This window comes from Lotus japonicus, chromosome 3 (assembly GCF_012489685.1).
Source record: "Lotus japonicus ecotype B-129 chromosome 3, LjGifu_v1.2".
NCBI classification, from domain to species: Eukaryota; Viridiplantae; Streptophyta; class Magnoliopsida; order Fabales; family Fabaceae; genus Lotus; species Lotus japonicus.
The window spans coordinates 96178111-96195908 of NC_080043.1; the positions used below are offsets into that span (position 1 = coordinate 96178111).

Consider the following 17798-nt stretch of genomic DNA (forward strand, 5'->3'; position numbering starts at 1 on the left):
TCATCAAACAATTTAACTTACCAAAAATGTTTTGCTTCATTATATACTTGACCACCACCGACAACATGTCTGTCAGCTTAATGTTAGGAGGAACTATACACAAATTAAGGAATCTTTCATCTTTTTTTAATCTACCTTAGTTATATTTGTTTACTTAGTCTGATTTCTTGTTTCTTAGTATAATATTGGATCAGTTCCCAATTTGAATTCATAAACTATATGATTACCTTCCATTATAATAGAAAAGAACCAGCATAATGATTGCAGAGGAAACCATCTCCATTCAGCTAATATTTTTATTGATTAGAGTCTGCGAAGTCCCATGAATCAAACACTAAAATACTAGTTTGCAATAAGCATCTCTCTTTTTTTCTGAATCTCACATGTAATTACAAAGAAACAAAGTCAAGTTTGTTGTGTTGATGTGATTCATGTGAGCTAACAATAACATCAAATATTGTTGTTGCTTTCTACCAAATCAGATTAAATATGTTGCACTTTTCCAAATTTTCTGACACTTTTTTCCTAAAATTATTTTACTTTGATACTTCTTCTACCCAGGTGTCAATCTTTCAATTGTTGATCAAATTGAAAACTGATTTTGCACAGGTTTAACCAGTAATGTTGTGCCATATATACCAGAAACAGAGATTTTCTATGTTAGCTAAAAAGTATATACTCACGTTTTCAAGAAGGAATTTGTCCACATATATACATTGCTTTCATATAAGGCTAGATTAGTTAAATATCCTATCTTAATATAATTTCAATCTGAGATCAGCTGCAAGGAACTTCTTATGGCCTAAAATTTTATTGATGAATGAGTTACAAGTAACCAATCAGTTTGCACTTTCAACAATATCAAAGTGTCTTGTCACGTTCATGTTTAGATTAATTTCTCTTTTTCTATAAATAATTCTAAATTTCACAAGCTACGTACTTAAAGTGGGGAGCTTCTTTCCAAAATTGATTATGAGTTTAGAATCCATTGTGGAATATTTTTAAACATGCACAACAACAACAAGCTCTAGAGACATGATTAGCGTTAATTGAAAGCCTGTTTATTGTATTTTTCATGTACAGAAAACTTGCTATTAACATGCTTAAATTTGAAGTATTGAGAGGTCAAGACATACGGTAGCAATTGGAGCTTCCTTCAAGTGACGATACCTGGTACTGGTATATGACACATTCTGCAAGTACAAGTTATCAAAAAGCATGATTCTTGACCTCTCATGTGCTGACTACTGAGAGAACTTGGTTTTTTTCCTAGCTAAAACACCTTACCAAATCCACTGCACAAGTAGTACAGCTCCAAATATCAACTTGTACCAACTTTGACATATTTATTATGAAGAGGGATATACTAATCCAAATGTATGAGAAAATTCTAATGAAATAAAGTTTTTTCATGGGTGAATGAAACCAGCAAATTGCATATACTTTACCAACATTTTGTATGCTCCATACAGTCAAAGATTTCAAACTAGCATCTTTTTATTAGTTATTAGTTATAATTAACAAAAAAATACCTTCAATATGATTTAATGCCAAAAAGGAAGGAACTTTTCATTCCCATTTTTTGTGAAACACATTGTTCTCCTGTAAAAGACTTAGGTAGTAATGTTTACATTCAATGTTTTTAATATAAAGAATGGATCATTGCAGCCGACCACTTCCCATTAATTGATTGTTAATTAATCTTTGTAAAGTAGAGAGGGATCAATGCGGCAGTCAATATAGGGGGAGCCTGTGGTCCTAACCACAAACATTAAAATATACAATCCTAAAACTAAGAAAGAAACATTATCTATATAGAAAATTTGAAGTTGGTAACTTTGCACTCTTTGATCTCTTTTTCTTTCATGTAATTCCTCATGAGTAATTTCTGAATAACAAATATACGTGGAGTTAGTTATGTTGACATTATTCTTCTTTTGATTCAAACAATGACAAAAGATGTAGCTCTACCAATCATGTTAAGCATGCATGTCTCTAGCATTCTTATATAGGGGTGACTCCACTTCGATTGGATCTGACAGATTTATACCTATATTTTGATTTTAAAAATGCATAATTAAGAGGGAAGTTACAGACTTACAGGTAAAAAAAATTTAACTTGTTCACTAGTGATCCAACATTATTAGTCATTGATTTAGGATCATCAATTAAAAATCATTATATCAACAATTAAAAACGGTGGATAACAGGTGATCCCTTAAAAAATGGTTCGCCAAATAATCTTTTGAAGAAGGGATGTACATCACCATGATGAGACTATTCAGTCTGAAACTTATATTGAAATATTTGTAAAACCCAGGAAGGAAAAATATGATAAAATGCCAAGAGAATAGAAATTACATAGTCCGATCATTCTTCTTTTTTTTTTATGTCCAAAACATAATTCAATATTTAGTCAAGCAAAGCATAAATCGTCCGTCCCTGAAATATTTTTATTTTGGTGTGTTAAATTGCTCTTATAATTTCAATTTGATTGTAATGAAAACTATAAATCTCTCCAAGAGCCAGACTTCTAAAAAACTAATAATACATACAAAAAAGTGATATTTATCATTTAAAAAGAGACTATTTTATTGATAATTATATGCATACATAAAAAAATGATTAATTAACAAAGTAATATAAGATAAAACCCGATTCATAAAATTGAGTAATGGAGAGTATCTCAAATATGCAATCTTGATTTCTGTCAAAAAAAAAATATGCAATCTTGATTTTAGGAATAACTAACATTATTCCTATATAATCTGAAAACAAATCACAACAATATCTTAAATTAAAATATAAATCTTAACTAAATGACTGCTCTTTAAAAAAAAATGACTGCTCTTATATGAAATTTGACCCTCATCAAGGAGATCTCCCGGCACTCTTACTTAGAATGGGCTTCTGTTGGTCTCTCCAACATGTCACTGATACTCTGATTTTCTTTCTGTTCCACCATTTTAATAAAAAAAAATGCAAGTGGCAACGAATAATTGGTGGAATAAAAAATGACAATAAGATGGACAACAGCTCAAACATGCAAGTGCAACATTATTACATAAAAAGGGACATTGATACTTAAGAAACAGATACAAATGGCAACACAACACCACTCTCTCTCTCTCTCTCTGAAGTCTCAAGTCAAGGTAGCCGTTGCAAATTGCATTGCACCTCACCCCTTATTTCCTAGTCCTACTTTACCTTATACTACTATTTAGTACTCCCTCCGGTCCTATTTATAAGCATGAAAGAGAAGAAAAATCTTGGTCCTTTTTATAAGAACCAAATGAAAGTTTGAGCTATATTAATTATTTTTTTCCAATGATGCCCTTATTAATTCTAAATTGTAAAATGTGTCTCATTAATTATTCTCTCTCTTTCTCACTTTCCAACATTAATAACAAAGGGTAATTTTGGAAGTTTATTTTGATTCAAGACATATTTAATGCATTTTACCTAGTTTAACTACATTTCTTAAACTATGTGAATTTTTTTTTTGTTGCTTATAAATAGGACCGGAGGGAGTATTTATTATCATTATTAACATCAAACTAAACTAACGTTTCTTTCCCTCGTCAACAAGGAATCTCTCTCTCTCTCACTCTCTCCTTTATTTCCTTTTTCAACCGCTCCTCCTCCCCCTCAACCCATTGCCCATCCTTCAATGAATCCAATGAATACCCTCGTTTCAAAATCCAAAATTTTCTCTCCTCCTTCAAGCTATACCACCAGTGGCAGTATCAGCAGCAGCGACAGCGATGAGAGCCCCATCTGCTCTCAACGAATGTCGCTGCTGTCTCTGCCACTGCCATGCAATGCCTGCACTTGCCACCGACAATTGGCCATTCTCTCAGGCCATGTTGGCTCTGTCTCTTGCCTTGCCCTGTGTGGCGAGTTCATTCTCAGCGCTTCACAGGGCAAGGACATCATAGTGTGGCAGCAACCAGATTTGAGGGTGTTTGCCAAATTTGGTCATGGAGATGGCTCCGTCAAGGCACTTGTAACGGTCGGAAACAAGGTTTTCACGGCTCATCAAGATAGCAGGATCAGGGTTTGGAAGGTGTCAAGGAGCTCAGAGAATGTGTTCAAGCTTGTTGACACATTACCCACCACAAAGGACTATTTGGGGAAGTTCATGAAACAGAGCAACTATGTCCAAACCCGGAGGCACCACAAGCGTTTGTGGATTGAGCATGCTGATAGTATCTCTTGTTTAACGGTTTGTAACGGTTTGATTTATTCAGGGTCATGGGACAAGACCCTTAAAGTGTGGAACCTCTCAGATTTGAAGTGTTTGGAGTCAATTAAAGCTCATGATGATGCAATTAATGGGTTGGTAGCAAGTAAAGGGATTGTGTATTCTGCTTCTGCTGATGGGAAGATTAAAGCTTGGGGGAGGAAGGAAGAGAAGAAGGGATTGCATTGTTTGAAAGGGGTTCTGGAGGGTCATAAAGATGTTTCCTTCAACTCTGTGATTGTTTCTGATGATGGGAAATGGGTCTATGGAGGAGGTTCTGATGGTTTTGTTATAGGTTGGGAAGGGTGTGGGAATTTTGAGAATTGGAAGATGGTTTCTGAGACTAAGGCACATGAGATGGCTGTGTTGTGTATGTGCCTAATGGGGGATTTTTTGTGCAGTGGCTCTGCTGATAAAAGCATCGGTATTTGGAAGAGAGAGGCTTTTGGAAAGCTTTGTAAAGTTGGGATCATAAGTGGCCATCAAGGGCCAGTGAAGTGTTTGCAAGCCTCACCCAATAGAATTGGCGGTGGCTTTTTGCTTTACAGTGGGAGCCTTGACAGAAGTGTGAGAGTATGGTGGGTTCCAAGGTATACAGAAGAAGTGGAGGACAACTCTGCGAAGTGCAAACTGAAAGAATCCTTCACCCCCATGTTAGGAACATGTTGAAGGCTGAATAATGAAGCGCAGGATCTTATTTTTACAGTGTCTGTGGTGCTTCCTTCTTGATTTGTTTTCTCCTCATTGGAACTTGTTATACTTTGCAGTTACTTGAGACTCAAACAACAACCAAGTGACCAGCAAAATTGAAGTTTTTTTTTTTTTTTTTCGTTTTTTGAGTCTTGAATATGCTGTTTTGGTTTTCTGGTTTTCATTCCATTTTTTCCAGGTAGCTGGGTGTAGGATTCATAGCAGAGTGGTGTGTGATTATACATTCTTTTTTTCAAAATTTCATTTTTATGTTTCTGTACAATTGTAACTATGCCTACAAAGGATTCAATCAATGGAAATAAATTATGTTCTTTTATTGGATTTGTGATCATGTTGCATGCATTTGTAGTTTAATGAATATGTAACCTTTTTTCAGTGCTTGCTTAGGACAATAATTGTCTCTACGACTCTACTCTCTAGGAAAAGGACTGCAGAATAATGTAGAGTTTATTCATTAGGCGCATTTACTGACTCCAAATATCATATGAGCTCTTTCTTCAGCAGCCAAAATAAATCAAGCAAACAAAACAAGTATTAGAAACAAACAGTTCTGCTATCATACTCATTCATGCTTTGACCTCATCTCTACAAAACAGTTCAGGCATCCTTCATGGACTTCTAACTCTGTTAACTATTATTCTTAGTTTTGAGTTTGTTTACCAGTATCCAAAAGAACTGTTATTGAAGCAAAAGGACAATTGAAACTTATGAATGTTTTTTTTTCATGGGAACCAGCAGGCAGGACATAAAGAAGTAAAGGGGAAGAACATGAAAGTCATGAAAACCAATAGCAACAGCCAATGGAAAACTGATCATGAAGCTTTCAGCTTTCTAATTCTTTGAAAAATGTACACATAATATACCAAGCAAATTTTTTCCTTTTTTGAAAAGGTGATGTTAACCTTATATGTTCCTAAATATAAAATACTTCAGCAATGTTGCTTCTGCAAAACTGATGACCACAATGAGATTGTTTGAGATTACACTTCACAATGACATCTTCCACCGCCCATTTGGTACAGAGAAACTAAAAGCAGCTTAGTTTATCACACTGGACCACATAAAGTCTTGAAAACTAGGGAACTCGTTGCTTTAAATTATCTAAAAAGCCACCATTCAGAAACCAGCAAAAGGGACAACCTAATTTGCGTAGCTCTCCTAAAGCCATATTTTCATTGTTTTGTAGGCAGAATTTGGACACATTAAAGAACATAAGAAATATATTGTATTCATGTTCTTTAGATATTAAAAAGATGCAACCTATTATTTCTGCCAACCTCTGCTTTCTGAGAGAGAAAGAAGAATAATACAAACCTAAGAGCCCTATAAAAGAAATTAAGTAATCATTTGAGCAACAAGTAGAACACTAGAAAGTAAATGCAGGAGCAGGCAGTCTGCAGACAAATTTGAAAGTCCCTCATTTAAAAAAGTTTCAAGCAATAAGGTAGCTGGAAAAGTAACAATTTAAAATGTTAGTTGGGTTTTTCTTTTTGAGCTGCACTTTTGCAATTAAAATCAGATTTCTTAACTCAGTGGGAAACTCCCAATATCTTGCACACCAGCAAATTTTTATCATAGGCAGATTTTTCATATAAGCCTTTAACTGTACTATAATTACATGCCCATGCCCTATACTAGGACTACAAAACTTATCAAGTTGAAAGAACATGAAAAGAATGTTACAACAATTACTCTTATCACACCGTAGATTGGAACGACCATTCATGACATCTTGAAATCTGAGGAGCCTTGAGAGCACACTCACGTTTTCTCCACACAAAACATTAATGGACTGGCAATCCTTTCGGACAGAAGAGAATTTCTCAGGTGCAAAAGGGAGTAGTTAACAACTGAACAATATATGTTTTCATATCTGTTTGTAGAACAGAACATATGCCTGGTCATGGAGCACCTTATTTACTCCAATAGAATAGACAGATGCATCATCAAATCGTAGCCAGAGACCATTAGGGTACTGGGCATCAGCTGTGTAGTGCCCTTTTGAAGGCTCCCTTCCGTGATGAGTAATTGTTGCAACAAGTTCATATTTTCGACCCTGCACAACCATACAAATCTATCAGCCACTATGTCCTCTTCCAATTACCATTAATACTAAGAGTACTAGTTAAATATAAATATAAATCCAGAAGGCAGTGGAAGATAAAGATAAGATACAAGCATTTTTTTTGTTTTTCACCATGATAGATGTGCATGCTTGGTTTTCTGCTGAAAACCAACCCACATTTGGGGTATTGGAAATCGAGATTGCACATTACGCGGTGCCAACGTGAAAGGAAGAAAAAAAAGCCTCGTTGGTGTTTTGTTGGCATCAAAAGAAAACTGAATATGCTTAGTGGATAAGATTGACAAGTCATTTGCGTAGAAGCAGCTTTCAAGAATCCACAAAAGTAAATAAATACTTTCTTAATAAAGAACTTCATGTTTTAATGGTATTAGTAGAAAATATTTACTTAAAAACAGTAGTATATAACTCTTAAATGTGAGGACAGCTTTAACCTTTTCCTGTTTAGCTACAATTACATCACCAAAGAAAAAGCACCAGAAGTTAATTTCTAATTAGACCCTTTCAGGGGACGGAAGTAATAAAAAGAAGTATCCTGTAAGCAATGATCACAATGATGTATCATGCATTTTTTTTAAAAGACGTCATAAATGTTTTATTTTCGGTGAATCCCAAAAATTATCTTAAAAGAACAGAAGGAAGAGAAGTAAATGTTGGTAAAGGAACAAATTTATAATGAAAAATCTGGACAACTCAATTCCTGAAAAGCTAGATCCTTCAGGAAATATTGCATTCTAGTAACTAGAAAGGGTGGCCAGCCATCATTCACCATCACAATCTTAAAGGAAACTAATTCCTGTGTTCAAAACAAAGGGACTGGGATAAAGGGAGATGTTACATCACCTCGGTAGATGCAGAAAAAAGCAACTCACGACGCAAAGTCAACTCAAGAGGAAAGTGCACAGGCTTATGTAACTTGGTGCTTCCCTGGCTTCCATAACCAAAACGCATCAAGTGCAATATCATAATCCGTGGAAGTGTCTGTATCTGCACAGATTTTTTTGCAGTCACAACACCTGGCTGAAAAAGGAAAACTAGTATTCAGTAGCAGTAGCAGAGAGAATATTTTAAAACACAACCAAACACCATTACCAGGCCAGTACAAGGTAGCTATACTATATCAATGGCTAACAGTAAGACTTTTAATGGACATAGAGGCTCTGATGTTATGAATAAACTGTCATAAAAGCTGAAGTTGGGTGAAAGAAACATGAAATGTTTTATCATTACTAACATATTGAAATCCTAACATAAAAATAATTTTTATAATAATAAAACCCAAGCACTCAAAAATATTTAGTCTGTTTGGATAAGAGCTTGTCAAATTTATTTATTTTAATTTTCAAACGAACTTCATTTTGAACAATTGATTTTAGACAAAAATGTATGAGTAAATTGATTTATTGCTTGGTTAGTGTTGATAAAAATCACTTCTATATGTGGAATTATTCATATTTCATATGGGGTACATGTACATGATATGAGTATTTTAAAAGTAGTAATATAAAATACATCATTTTTCTTCAATGAAAAAGTATAAAAGGGAGTAACATAGCAGTTTACATCTTCAAAATGTTGCTTTCACAGAGATGAGTACTGAGTAGTAGCCATGTGCGATGCATACCACCAGTACCGCATCCATTCGAGACTACCAAAAGAATGGGTAATGGCAACAATGCATCATTGTCCACTAATCAAAGCCATAATTGTTTATATACCGAATATGAGTGTTACTGTGTTAGAAACCTAGTTAAGCATTCAAAAATAAATAAAGGGTTAAATACCTTCCCAGTCACTGATGTTCGGTACCCTTCAACAGTTTCCGGTGCAGAAAACAAGTGAAGAGCATCCTCAATAGTGTGGACAGCATCAGGATAAATGTCAAGATGGAGTAAGAGATATGGTTGAATAGTGGCAGAACCTCTATTACCTGAACGGAAGGAAAAAATCATGTTAATGGCCATAATGTATTTTATTTCTTTTCTTTGCTCTCTTTCACTTTTGAGTCTTAACATAAAAAATGGCAGGAAAGGCGAATTGTGGTAACAGCAAAATGTAAAAAGAAAGAACAAGTTCAGAATCACAACTATACAGCATAATGCAACACACCGAGCAGATGAAATTTGACAACATCTTGATGTATATGACAATAAAGACAAACGAATTCTTCACTAACCATTTAAGAGTTATATTTTGTACCTTTAGTTGTCACCAAACTTCTGAGGTCCCCTCCAAAAATACCACTTAACTCTGATGGAACAAAACTTTGAGTCCTTGTTACAGCAGATTTATTCTTTGGCCCCACTGTTTCCCATTCATCATCCTCCACAGAAGAAACTAGGGAAGATCTGCTACCATTAAGACTTGAAGACTGACCTTCAAACTTCAGTAGTTCATCATGCATTTGATCCATTACAAAGCTCAGAAATTCCTGAGCATCTTCCTGCCTGTAAGTGATGTGTTGAAACCAAGTATATCTTAAGATTGCAAGTTCAGAGAGCCAATTACACATCATACTTGGGCATGTGATTGTATTGCACACAAGCACAATTACCATATAACTTACTTAATTTACTAGATCACCGACACGGTAGCTTACTGATAATTATTTAAGTAGCACAGATATAAAGCAAAAACACAATTGAGGAGGAGGAAGAGGATTGAGAAGAAAAGCTATTGACAATTTTAACAATAAATATAAACTCAAAAGGGGGAAACTTTCTAAAGATTGTACATCTCCGTGTAAAGGAAATTACAAACAATCACCCTATAGGCGATAGATTTATAACCATTTCTGAATTACTTTCTGGCAAGGAAATTATGTTTTTAACATATGAATATGATTCCATACAAAAATAAAATAATTGCACATAGATCTTGGTAACTTGAACAGACACATAACTAATATCTCACAAAAAATTAAGTGATTCAACTGAAAAATCTTGCTAGTGGAAATTCTTGCTTTTGGGGGGAAGGGAAGATAAACTTAACAACAGAAATGCTATTAAAAAACCTAATTCTTACCAACCTTGGTCTTCCTGAAATGCTATTTGGCACATCGGGAGTAAAATTTTTCAGAACACCTTCAAACATAACAGGGCAAAATGGCTTTCCAAACTCAAATGAATCAGAATCTTTCTTCTTCAATTGTGTTCCGCTTGGCATGTCAAATTGAGTTAAAAACTCAGCAAATGCTGTCAATGTGGGATAGCCAACCTGATAAATTACAGAGTAATAAGCAAGCCAAATATCAGCTCAACGTTTCCCCTGGTAACAATAGCAATCTAAATGCATGTAATGAAATGACATAACAATATCTGTTTCAAAAATTTTGGACCAAACACGATGATATCCTTGAGTTAAGCAAAAAATCTCAGGCAGCAGTATTATTTGTTATGCAGCAGCAGACACTAACCTTTGGAATGTTACGAGTTCTTAATTCCTGCAAAAGCTGAACAAAAGGAGAACAAGACAATAGGGCTTGCATGGTTGCATTAAGAAAGCATAGATTCCCAGAGTTGATAAGGCCTCGAGGCAGTAGATCCTTAACATGAACAACAGCATGGCAATTAGGTGCCTTTTTCGAGTCTTGATCAGATAGTTTAGATAAAGAATCATCCTCACTGGCAATTTTATGAGCATTCAAGCTTTCATCCTCAGAAGCATAGAGGCTCAAATTTGTAAATTGGTTTGAGGGACCATCTTCATCAAGTGGTTTAACAGAATGCACATTATTTTTTTTAACTTGGTTTGCACTAATCACACTTGAAGGGCTAAGGGAGAAATTGGTAATGCTGCCATTCTCTTTTTTCTCTTTTATACTTCCTGATACTTTAGGAAAGTTACCAGTGATAGCCACCCCATTACATTTCAGAGAATCAGCAGGAGGAACACTATCGGGAGCATTTGATGAATTTAACAGGTTGTTTGACTCAACAGTAACAGAATTCAGAGAACCGAATTGGAGCGGGTGCTTCTTCTCCGCGTGCTTTTCATTTTTACCAGAAGACTTCTTTACCAACAATGATTTGGTTTCATCTTCAGTAAATGACCCAAATAGAAACATCTGCTAAGCATTACACACACAACCAAAAACAAAATTAACAATTAAAACAACTAATTATATATTAAGCAGAAATTGAAAACACAGTGTTAAGATACATATCAATATAGTATTAGAGCAGTTAGTTAAGCTTCATATAGAAGCTTCTATAGTGTCTAGTTAGTTATTGTAAGAGACTATATATACTAACAGTTCTATCATTGAGTTGAATAACAGAATAGTAGCTTAAAACAAACCTTAGAATCACTCATGTTGATGAAGGGACCGAAACTGCAAACCTGAAAGGGAAAAAGTAAATAGAGAAGAGGGTTTGGGTATGGAAACGAGATGGGAATCAAAAAGTAGGGTTTTGGAGGACCCTGAAGGAGCACAAGAGGTGGTGGTAATTGAAGACATGAAAAGGGGAAAAGGTGAGCAGAGGAAGAAGAGAGAGAGCATTTAACAATGGAACCCTCCCTGTTTGAACCTTCGTGACATCAAAACGGAGCATCGACAGGGAGAAGAAGAAGAAAGAGGGTGTTTCTGAAATCGACGATTCTTGAATTAGGGTTAGGGTTATCGGCGAGGAGGATGAATGTTATGGTATTGCTTCTTCTCCTGCTGTTTATTAGGGATGAAAATAGTTGGGCCAATTTTTTAGGCCTATAATATGTTTTAAAACAAAATCATGTCAGATCAATGTTATTATTATTATTAAATAAATAATATTTTATTTTTTTTTATGAATCATGTGGGGTGGGAAAATAAAACATGGCATATAGATCGTAGATACACTATCTAGTAAGAAAAATACAATTACAGCCTAAAGAAGATGGATCTTGTTGTCGCAGTAGTACCAATCAAAATTTGTATGCCTTCATAAGGTGTAAAGTATCATACTTATACAGTTTTAGAATATCTTTTGTGTCGATTGCGATATCAGTTCATTTATGTGCCCGTCCACTATAAGCTTTGTCAGAAATCGCTCAGTGTATGTGTTTCATTACACCGACATTCACTTCTCGCTCTTGTTGGGCCCAGGCGTTACAAATTGCAGAACTGCCGCTACATATTGCTTTGCATTGGCAATTCTTCCAAAATTTGGTGGACTTAACTTCTGTGAATGGAGTGAACAAATTCAGTTTTACATTTGGGGTGATGTATTTTAATTTCTCTTAGATAAGACAAGTCAAGTGTTATTACTGACACAAGCACCGAATAATATAATGTTCATTATAAAAAAATCAAAAAGATTAAGTCTAATGTATATGCAAATTAGTATTGTTTGAAACATTAAGTCTGATTTCCTAAAATTGAAAATGATGAAGTTTGGGGAAAAGTACCGTCAAACTGTTGATCAGTCTCTTACTGGACACTAATGAGTATGATGCACTACTAAAAAAAGTACTTTTCACATCAGTTATTTTTGAGTTTTCACATCGGTTTTCGTCCGATGTGAACAAAGGTGTTCCGGTCTAAATCTCCGGTTAGGGCTAAGCGATTAGGCAATAAAAGTAGAACAAGGCAAAGTAACAAAATGAGTAAAAAGTATTGGATCCCCCACCGCATGGGCGGTGTTTCCTTTATATATTATGAAGTTTTGACCCGTTCGGGTCATGGGTCGCCTGGCCCTATAGTACAAATTCGGTAAGCCCACATGACACAAATATTGTAAGCCCAATAACAGTACACAAGCCCACAAGACACCTAAGCTTAAAAGCCATTTTAAGGGGCAGCGTGTCTTTTAAGTAAGCCCACAATACAATACTCAAAGCCCTTTAACATATAAAGTCAGTAACGCTAAACTTAAGTAACTGTTACATGCAAAAAATGTCACATAATAAACAACATAAGCTTCGCCCTTGTAACCAGCAAAGGAAGCTTCGCCTTTTTCAGCGAACGAAAAGAAGCTTCGCCCTTATCGATTACTGAAATTACTCCACCTGCTCTCTCTTTTAAGATTCTAACTGAGATCTTTTCCTGTCACTTCACTGTCATATTCCTGCCATGATCACAGATAAGATATGCAAATATTTTGAAATTTGAAACCCCATGGTGAAACGACGCCTGACGTTTCCCAAAATTCACCTCCACTCAGCATTTAATTTCCACTGACATAACTCTTATCAAACGGCACAAAAGTAATAATTACCTATTCTCAACTCTATCACACGCAAACCCGTTCCCTTTCCCGAAACGTTTTCAAAGTAAAAATTAAAGGCCCCTAAAGAGACACGTTTCAAAGTTCATCGATTCGGCCTAAAGATGAGTCGACGCGCCTGAAACCCACCAACACTATAAAACGTGACTCGAAATCCTTTTCTTACCATTCTCTACCTTCCCAACTTTTTAGTAACTTTCTCTATAATTCTAAACAATATTCATTGCCTTGCCTCGAGTACTTGAAGAATTTCTGGGAATTTCACCAGAAACGCTTCCCATCTCCTTCCAGATCTTATCACCTCTCGTCCTGGTAATCTCTTCTTCTCTCAAACTTTTACTCATCTTTTCAACTTTACTATCCTGTCTCTCCTGTTTAACTTAAAATCACTCCATCACTTCTCTAAGGATAAATAATTTTCCCCAAAACTTAGAACTTGTTCACCCAACCTACTTCACCATTTACACACAAAAACTCCTACTTGACAAACCCCATTTCTTCTTAATTTTCAGGAAACTTCGCTCTCAAAAATGGTTGCCAAAAATCCTCGTAAATCACCTAAGAAACGTAAAGAACTTCCAGTTGCTGACTCCCTATGGATCTCACGATCAATTGCTACTAGATACAGCGACTTCCACACTATTCTCAAAGTGATGGATTTGATAACCCAATATAATTTTAGGGCTGACGGTAATGATACACATTTAGATATAGTCGTCTGCGCCCCTGATGAACCCTGTTGTTTCGGTGAACCTGACCCGAATGGGAAAAATCACACTTACCTCTTCAAAACCCTATTCCAAGACCTTGAATACAAACTCCCCCTTCCTGACTTTACCTGTTCCTGCTTAACCTTAATGAACATCGCCCCTACCCAGCTTTCTGCTAATGGTTGGGCTTACCTTCGAGCCTTTGAATTATTATGTGTCTGCCTAGGCATAATACCAACTTGCAAGAAGTTTTTCTACTTTTTCGAAACCTCCGGCATGAAGGTGAAGGGCGAATATGTTTCCCTATCCTCTGCCAGGGGGCGTGGGGTGTTTACTCTCTTTAGGAGTAATTTTAAACACTGGAAATCCAAATTTTTCAAAATAAAGGAAAACGAAGAAAGTAAAGATGTCTTCTACTTTGATGACGGAACCCCACGATTCCCTTTCTATTGGACTGATAAGCCCCAACTTATCCATAATATTCCCGAATCCTCTCTTAGCCCCGATGAGAAATATGAGGTTGATTTCTTATCCACAATTCATTTGAACCTTTATGATTTCTATGAAGCATTCAAGAAAAGAAACTTATCCTATTTTGTTGGTAAGAACATTTTTCTTCTTAATATGACTCACCCAAAAATTAATGCAAAACTCCTAACTGCTATTTTCTGCTTTTACATTTTGCAGCGAAGATGTCTCGCCTTTCTGAAGACGATATTCTCCGCTTCCGCCGCGAGCAACAGGCGTTGAAGAAAAAGCAATCTCCTGCCAAGTCCCTAACCGAACCTGAAGGGAGTCACTCTGAGACAGAGAAGAATCCCGCCCCAAAAAGAAGAAAGAAAAACCAAAGTTCGGAAAAGGCTGCTGAGAAAGCCACCATTCAAACTCCGCTGGAAAAATTCACAACCAAAGGGGCGAACCAATATGGTTCCTCAAGCGCTCCACCTCCCTCGTGGAAGAACGAACTGAAAGAATTCGAGGACATGACTTCAGAAGAAATTACTTCCTTATGGGATTCCCGCATCAACTTCAACTCTCTTGTGGAGACCAACCTTGTATTTGAAGCTGATAAGGAAAAGATGAGGAAAATTGGGCTTCAAGAAGCCTGCCAGGCCGTCATGACTAAAAGTTTGGAAATTGCTGCCATTTCCAAGATGATAGAAATTGAGTTCAGCCACTTTGATGGGCTTTCTAACGCTAAGAAGCTGGAAGATAGAGAAAAAGAAAATGAAAAGCTGAAGTCCACAATGAAGTTGTTGGAAAAATCTAACAAAGCCAACGAGAAGAAAGCCGCTGACCTGGCTTTAGAACTTGAAAAATTGAAAAAGACTGTGGAAGAAGGTGAAGCCTTACTGAAGGCGAAGGAAGAAGAAACACAAAAATTGAAGGAAAAGGCGAACTCCTTGGCCTCGGAAAAACAAATTTTGAACAAGACTGTTGATGATCTTACTGCCGAAACGGCATCTTTGAAAGCCTCCATTCTTTCCTAACTCGAGGCTGGCTTTAACAAAGCTAAGGAGCAAATCTTGTTCCTAAATCCTGACGTGCCTATCAAGACTGAAGGCGTTGATCCTTATGCTAGGATCATTGAAGGAAAATTAATCACGCCCAACTTTGATGAGGAAGAAGAAGAACAAGAACAAGAAGAAGAAGAAGACAAGGAGAACAACAACAACAACAACAACAAAGAGGGCGAAGGGGAAAGCAATTGATCCTTCCCCAAGAAAAACTGAAATGATGTTTTGTTTCCGTTGGTCTTATACCAAACGGTTGACTTAGTTTCCTGCTTTTTATTTCCTGCATTTCCCGCTTTCAATTAAGTGTAACGCCCCCCTCTAGTATTAATGCAACAAAGCTTAAGTTTAAAATCTAAGTGTCACCCCTATACTATGCTTTAAAATCACTTATCTTCCTCTAAAATCTCCCATACCTTCTTAAAAAGTAATAACTCAGTAATCTAACTCGAAAGTTATTGTTTTCTCTAAACTTAAAGTACTGCTCTAACAGTATAAGAATATGAAAATAATGTACTGCGAAAATACCTCTCTTCTGGACTCGTTTATCCACAAAGGCGTTGATCTTAACAAGTTGTCTACCTTATAAAGAAGGCTTTGACAGATTCTTACAAAACTTGAAGCCCTGGGCTTATTCAAAATTTTCTGTTTCAAGAAAAAATTGATTTTTCTTTAACAACTATTCTTTGAATTCACAAGGCCTTTGCATTTTGAAGTGAATCAAAAATAAAAGATCAGAAGCGCAATTTGTTCTGATATAGAAATTTGCTCGCTTGGAGACTTTGTGCTTAAGTTGGACAAGCTTAATCCAAGTTAAGGCTATGCTTATGAATTCGTGGTCAAACGCTCTAGTTTTAAGAGACTTACTCTTTCTCAATTGTCTGGAATCGCCCAATTGATAGACCTAAGTTGAAAAGTAACTTAAATGCTAACAAAGCACTCAAGAAATTTTTAAAGGTTATGCCTCGTTAAAAACTCTCCCGCCTGGGGTAGAGAAAAGAGTGCATACCTGTTTTTTCATTAAAAATTAACATCATGCCTCGTTAAAAACTCTCCCTAATGGGTAGAGAAAAGAGTGCATGCTACCAAGTCTTAATAGACAAACCACATAGTCTTGACACTTAAGCAAATACAGAAACCACAAACAATGAACACGACGTAGTCTTTGAACAGAATAACAACACACTGAAACGAAACAAACAGAACACAACTTCAACTGTAGTAATAGCGCAAGTGTTGTGCATTCCATGCCCTTGGAACCCTGCGCCCAGATAACTCCTCCAAGTGGTAAGCCCCTTGCCCCAAATCTCGCAGAATTCTGTATGGACCTTCCCAGTTAGGTGTCAGCTTTGAATCGGTTGGACTTTTTGCCTTTCTGCGTAATACCAAGTCACCCACTTTCATGCTCCTAGGCACCACTCGTGTATTATAACGCCTTTCTGACCTTTGTTTGACTGCAACCTCCCTTAAACGAACTTCTGCTTTTACCTCATCTGCCAAGTTCAAGTCTACTAAAACATTTTCCCGATTCTGGTTCTCTTCATATGTAGCCACTCGAAAAGTCATGTCTTGTATTTCCACTGGAATCATTGCATCAACTCCGTAAGCAAGCTTGAAAGGTGTTTCTCCAGTAGTGGATTGGGGTGTTGTGTTGTAAGCCCAAACCACTGTGATCAATTCATCAGCCCATAATCCTTTTGCTTCGCCCAATCTCTTCTTCACGCCATTCAAAATCACCTTGTTTGCTGCTTCAACATGCCCATTAGATTGTGGGTGTTCCACTGAGGCGAACCTGTTTTCAATTCCCATCTCTGCACAAAAATCTCTGACCTTCTTGCTTGTAAACTGTGTTCCATTATCTGAAACAATGGTTGCTGGCACTCCAAACCTGCAGATTATCTTCCTCCAATAAAATTTTTTAACCTTCTCAGCTGTTATCTTCGCCATTGACTCTGCTTCAATCCACTTTGTGAAATAATCCACCGCCACCAAAACAAACTTGACCTGCGCCCCTGCTGGAGTGAATGGACCCAGAATATCTACGCCCCACATTGCAAATGGCCATGAAGAACTCATTGAACTTAAAACTTCAGGAGGTGCCCTGTGAAGATCAGCAAAAACTTGGCACTTTTCACATTTCTTAACATACTCCATACAATCGCCCTTTAAAGTTGGCCAATAAAATCCTGCCCTCAACACCTTCGAAGCCAAAGATCTTCCTCCTACATGACTGGCACAGACCCCCTCATGCACCTCAAACATAATCCTTTCTGCATCCTCTTTGCTAACACACCTTAACAACGGTACTCCTACGCCCCTCCTGTAAAGTTGTCC

General features: G+C 36.5%; 2 protein-coding genes across 2 annotated transcripts; one reads left to right on the forward strand and one right to left on the reverse strand.

The window, feature by feature from the left end:
- Positions 1-3540: 3540 nt before the first annotated feature.
- On the forward strand, positions 3541-5270 carry LOC130747868 (protein JINGUBANG). Its single transcript, XM_057600918.1, has one exon. The coding sequence runs from the start codon at positions 3671-3673 to the stop codon at positions 4910-4912; it is 1242 nt and encodes a 413-aa protein (XP_057456901.1). The 5' UTR covers positions 3541-3670; the 3' UTR covers positions 4913-5270.
- A 1250-nt stretch (positions 5271-6520) lies between these two features.
- LOC130747867 (ubiquitin carboxyl-terminal hydrolase 24) lies at positions 6521-11725 on the reverse strand. The gene is made up of 7 exons (XM_057600917.1): positions 11337-11725; positions 10453-11103; positions 10066-10253; positions 9237-9484; positions 8822-8967; positions 7881-8057; positions 6521-7010 (listed from the first exon to the last, which is right to left on the reverse strand). Exons 1-7 carry the CDS (start codon positions 11349-11351, stop codon positions 6822-6824), a joined length of 1614 nt encoding a protein of 537 aa, XP_057456900.1. The 5' UTR covers positions 11352-11725; the 3' UTR covers positions 6521-6821.
- Positions 11726-17798: the final 6073 nt, after the last annotated feature.

Bases quoted from the DNA above. Each gene is read 5' to 3' on its own strand.
- LOC130747868 (XM_057600918.1), top strand. From the start codon at position 3,671: ATGAATCCAATGAATACCCTCGTTTCAAAATCCAAAATTTTCTCTCCT.
- LOC130747867 (XM_057600917.1), bottom strand. The intron at 10,254-10,452 runs GTTAGTGTCTGC...GTAATTTATCAG, and splicing joins GAACTCGTAACATTCCAAAG to GTTGGCTATCCCACATTGAC. The intron at 9,485-10,065 runs GTTGGTAAGAAT...CATCACTTACAG, and splicing joins AGCATTTCAGGAAGACCAAG to GCAGGAAGATGCTCAGGAAT.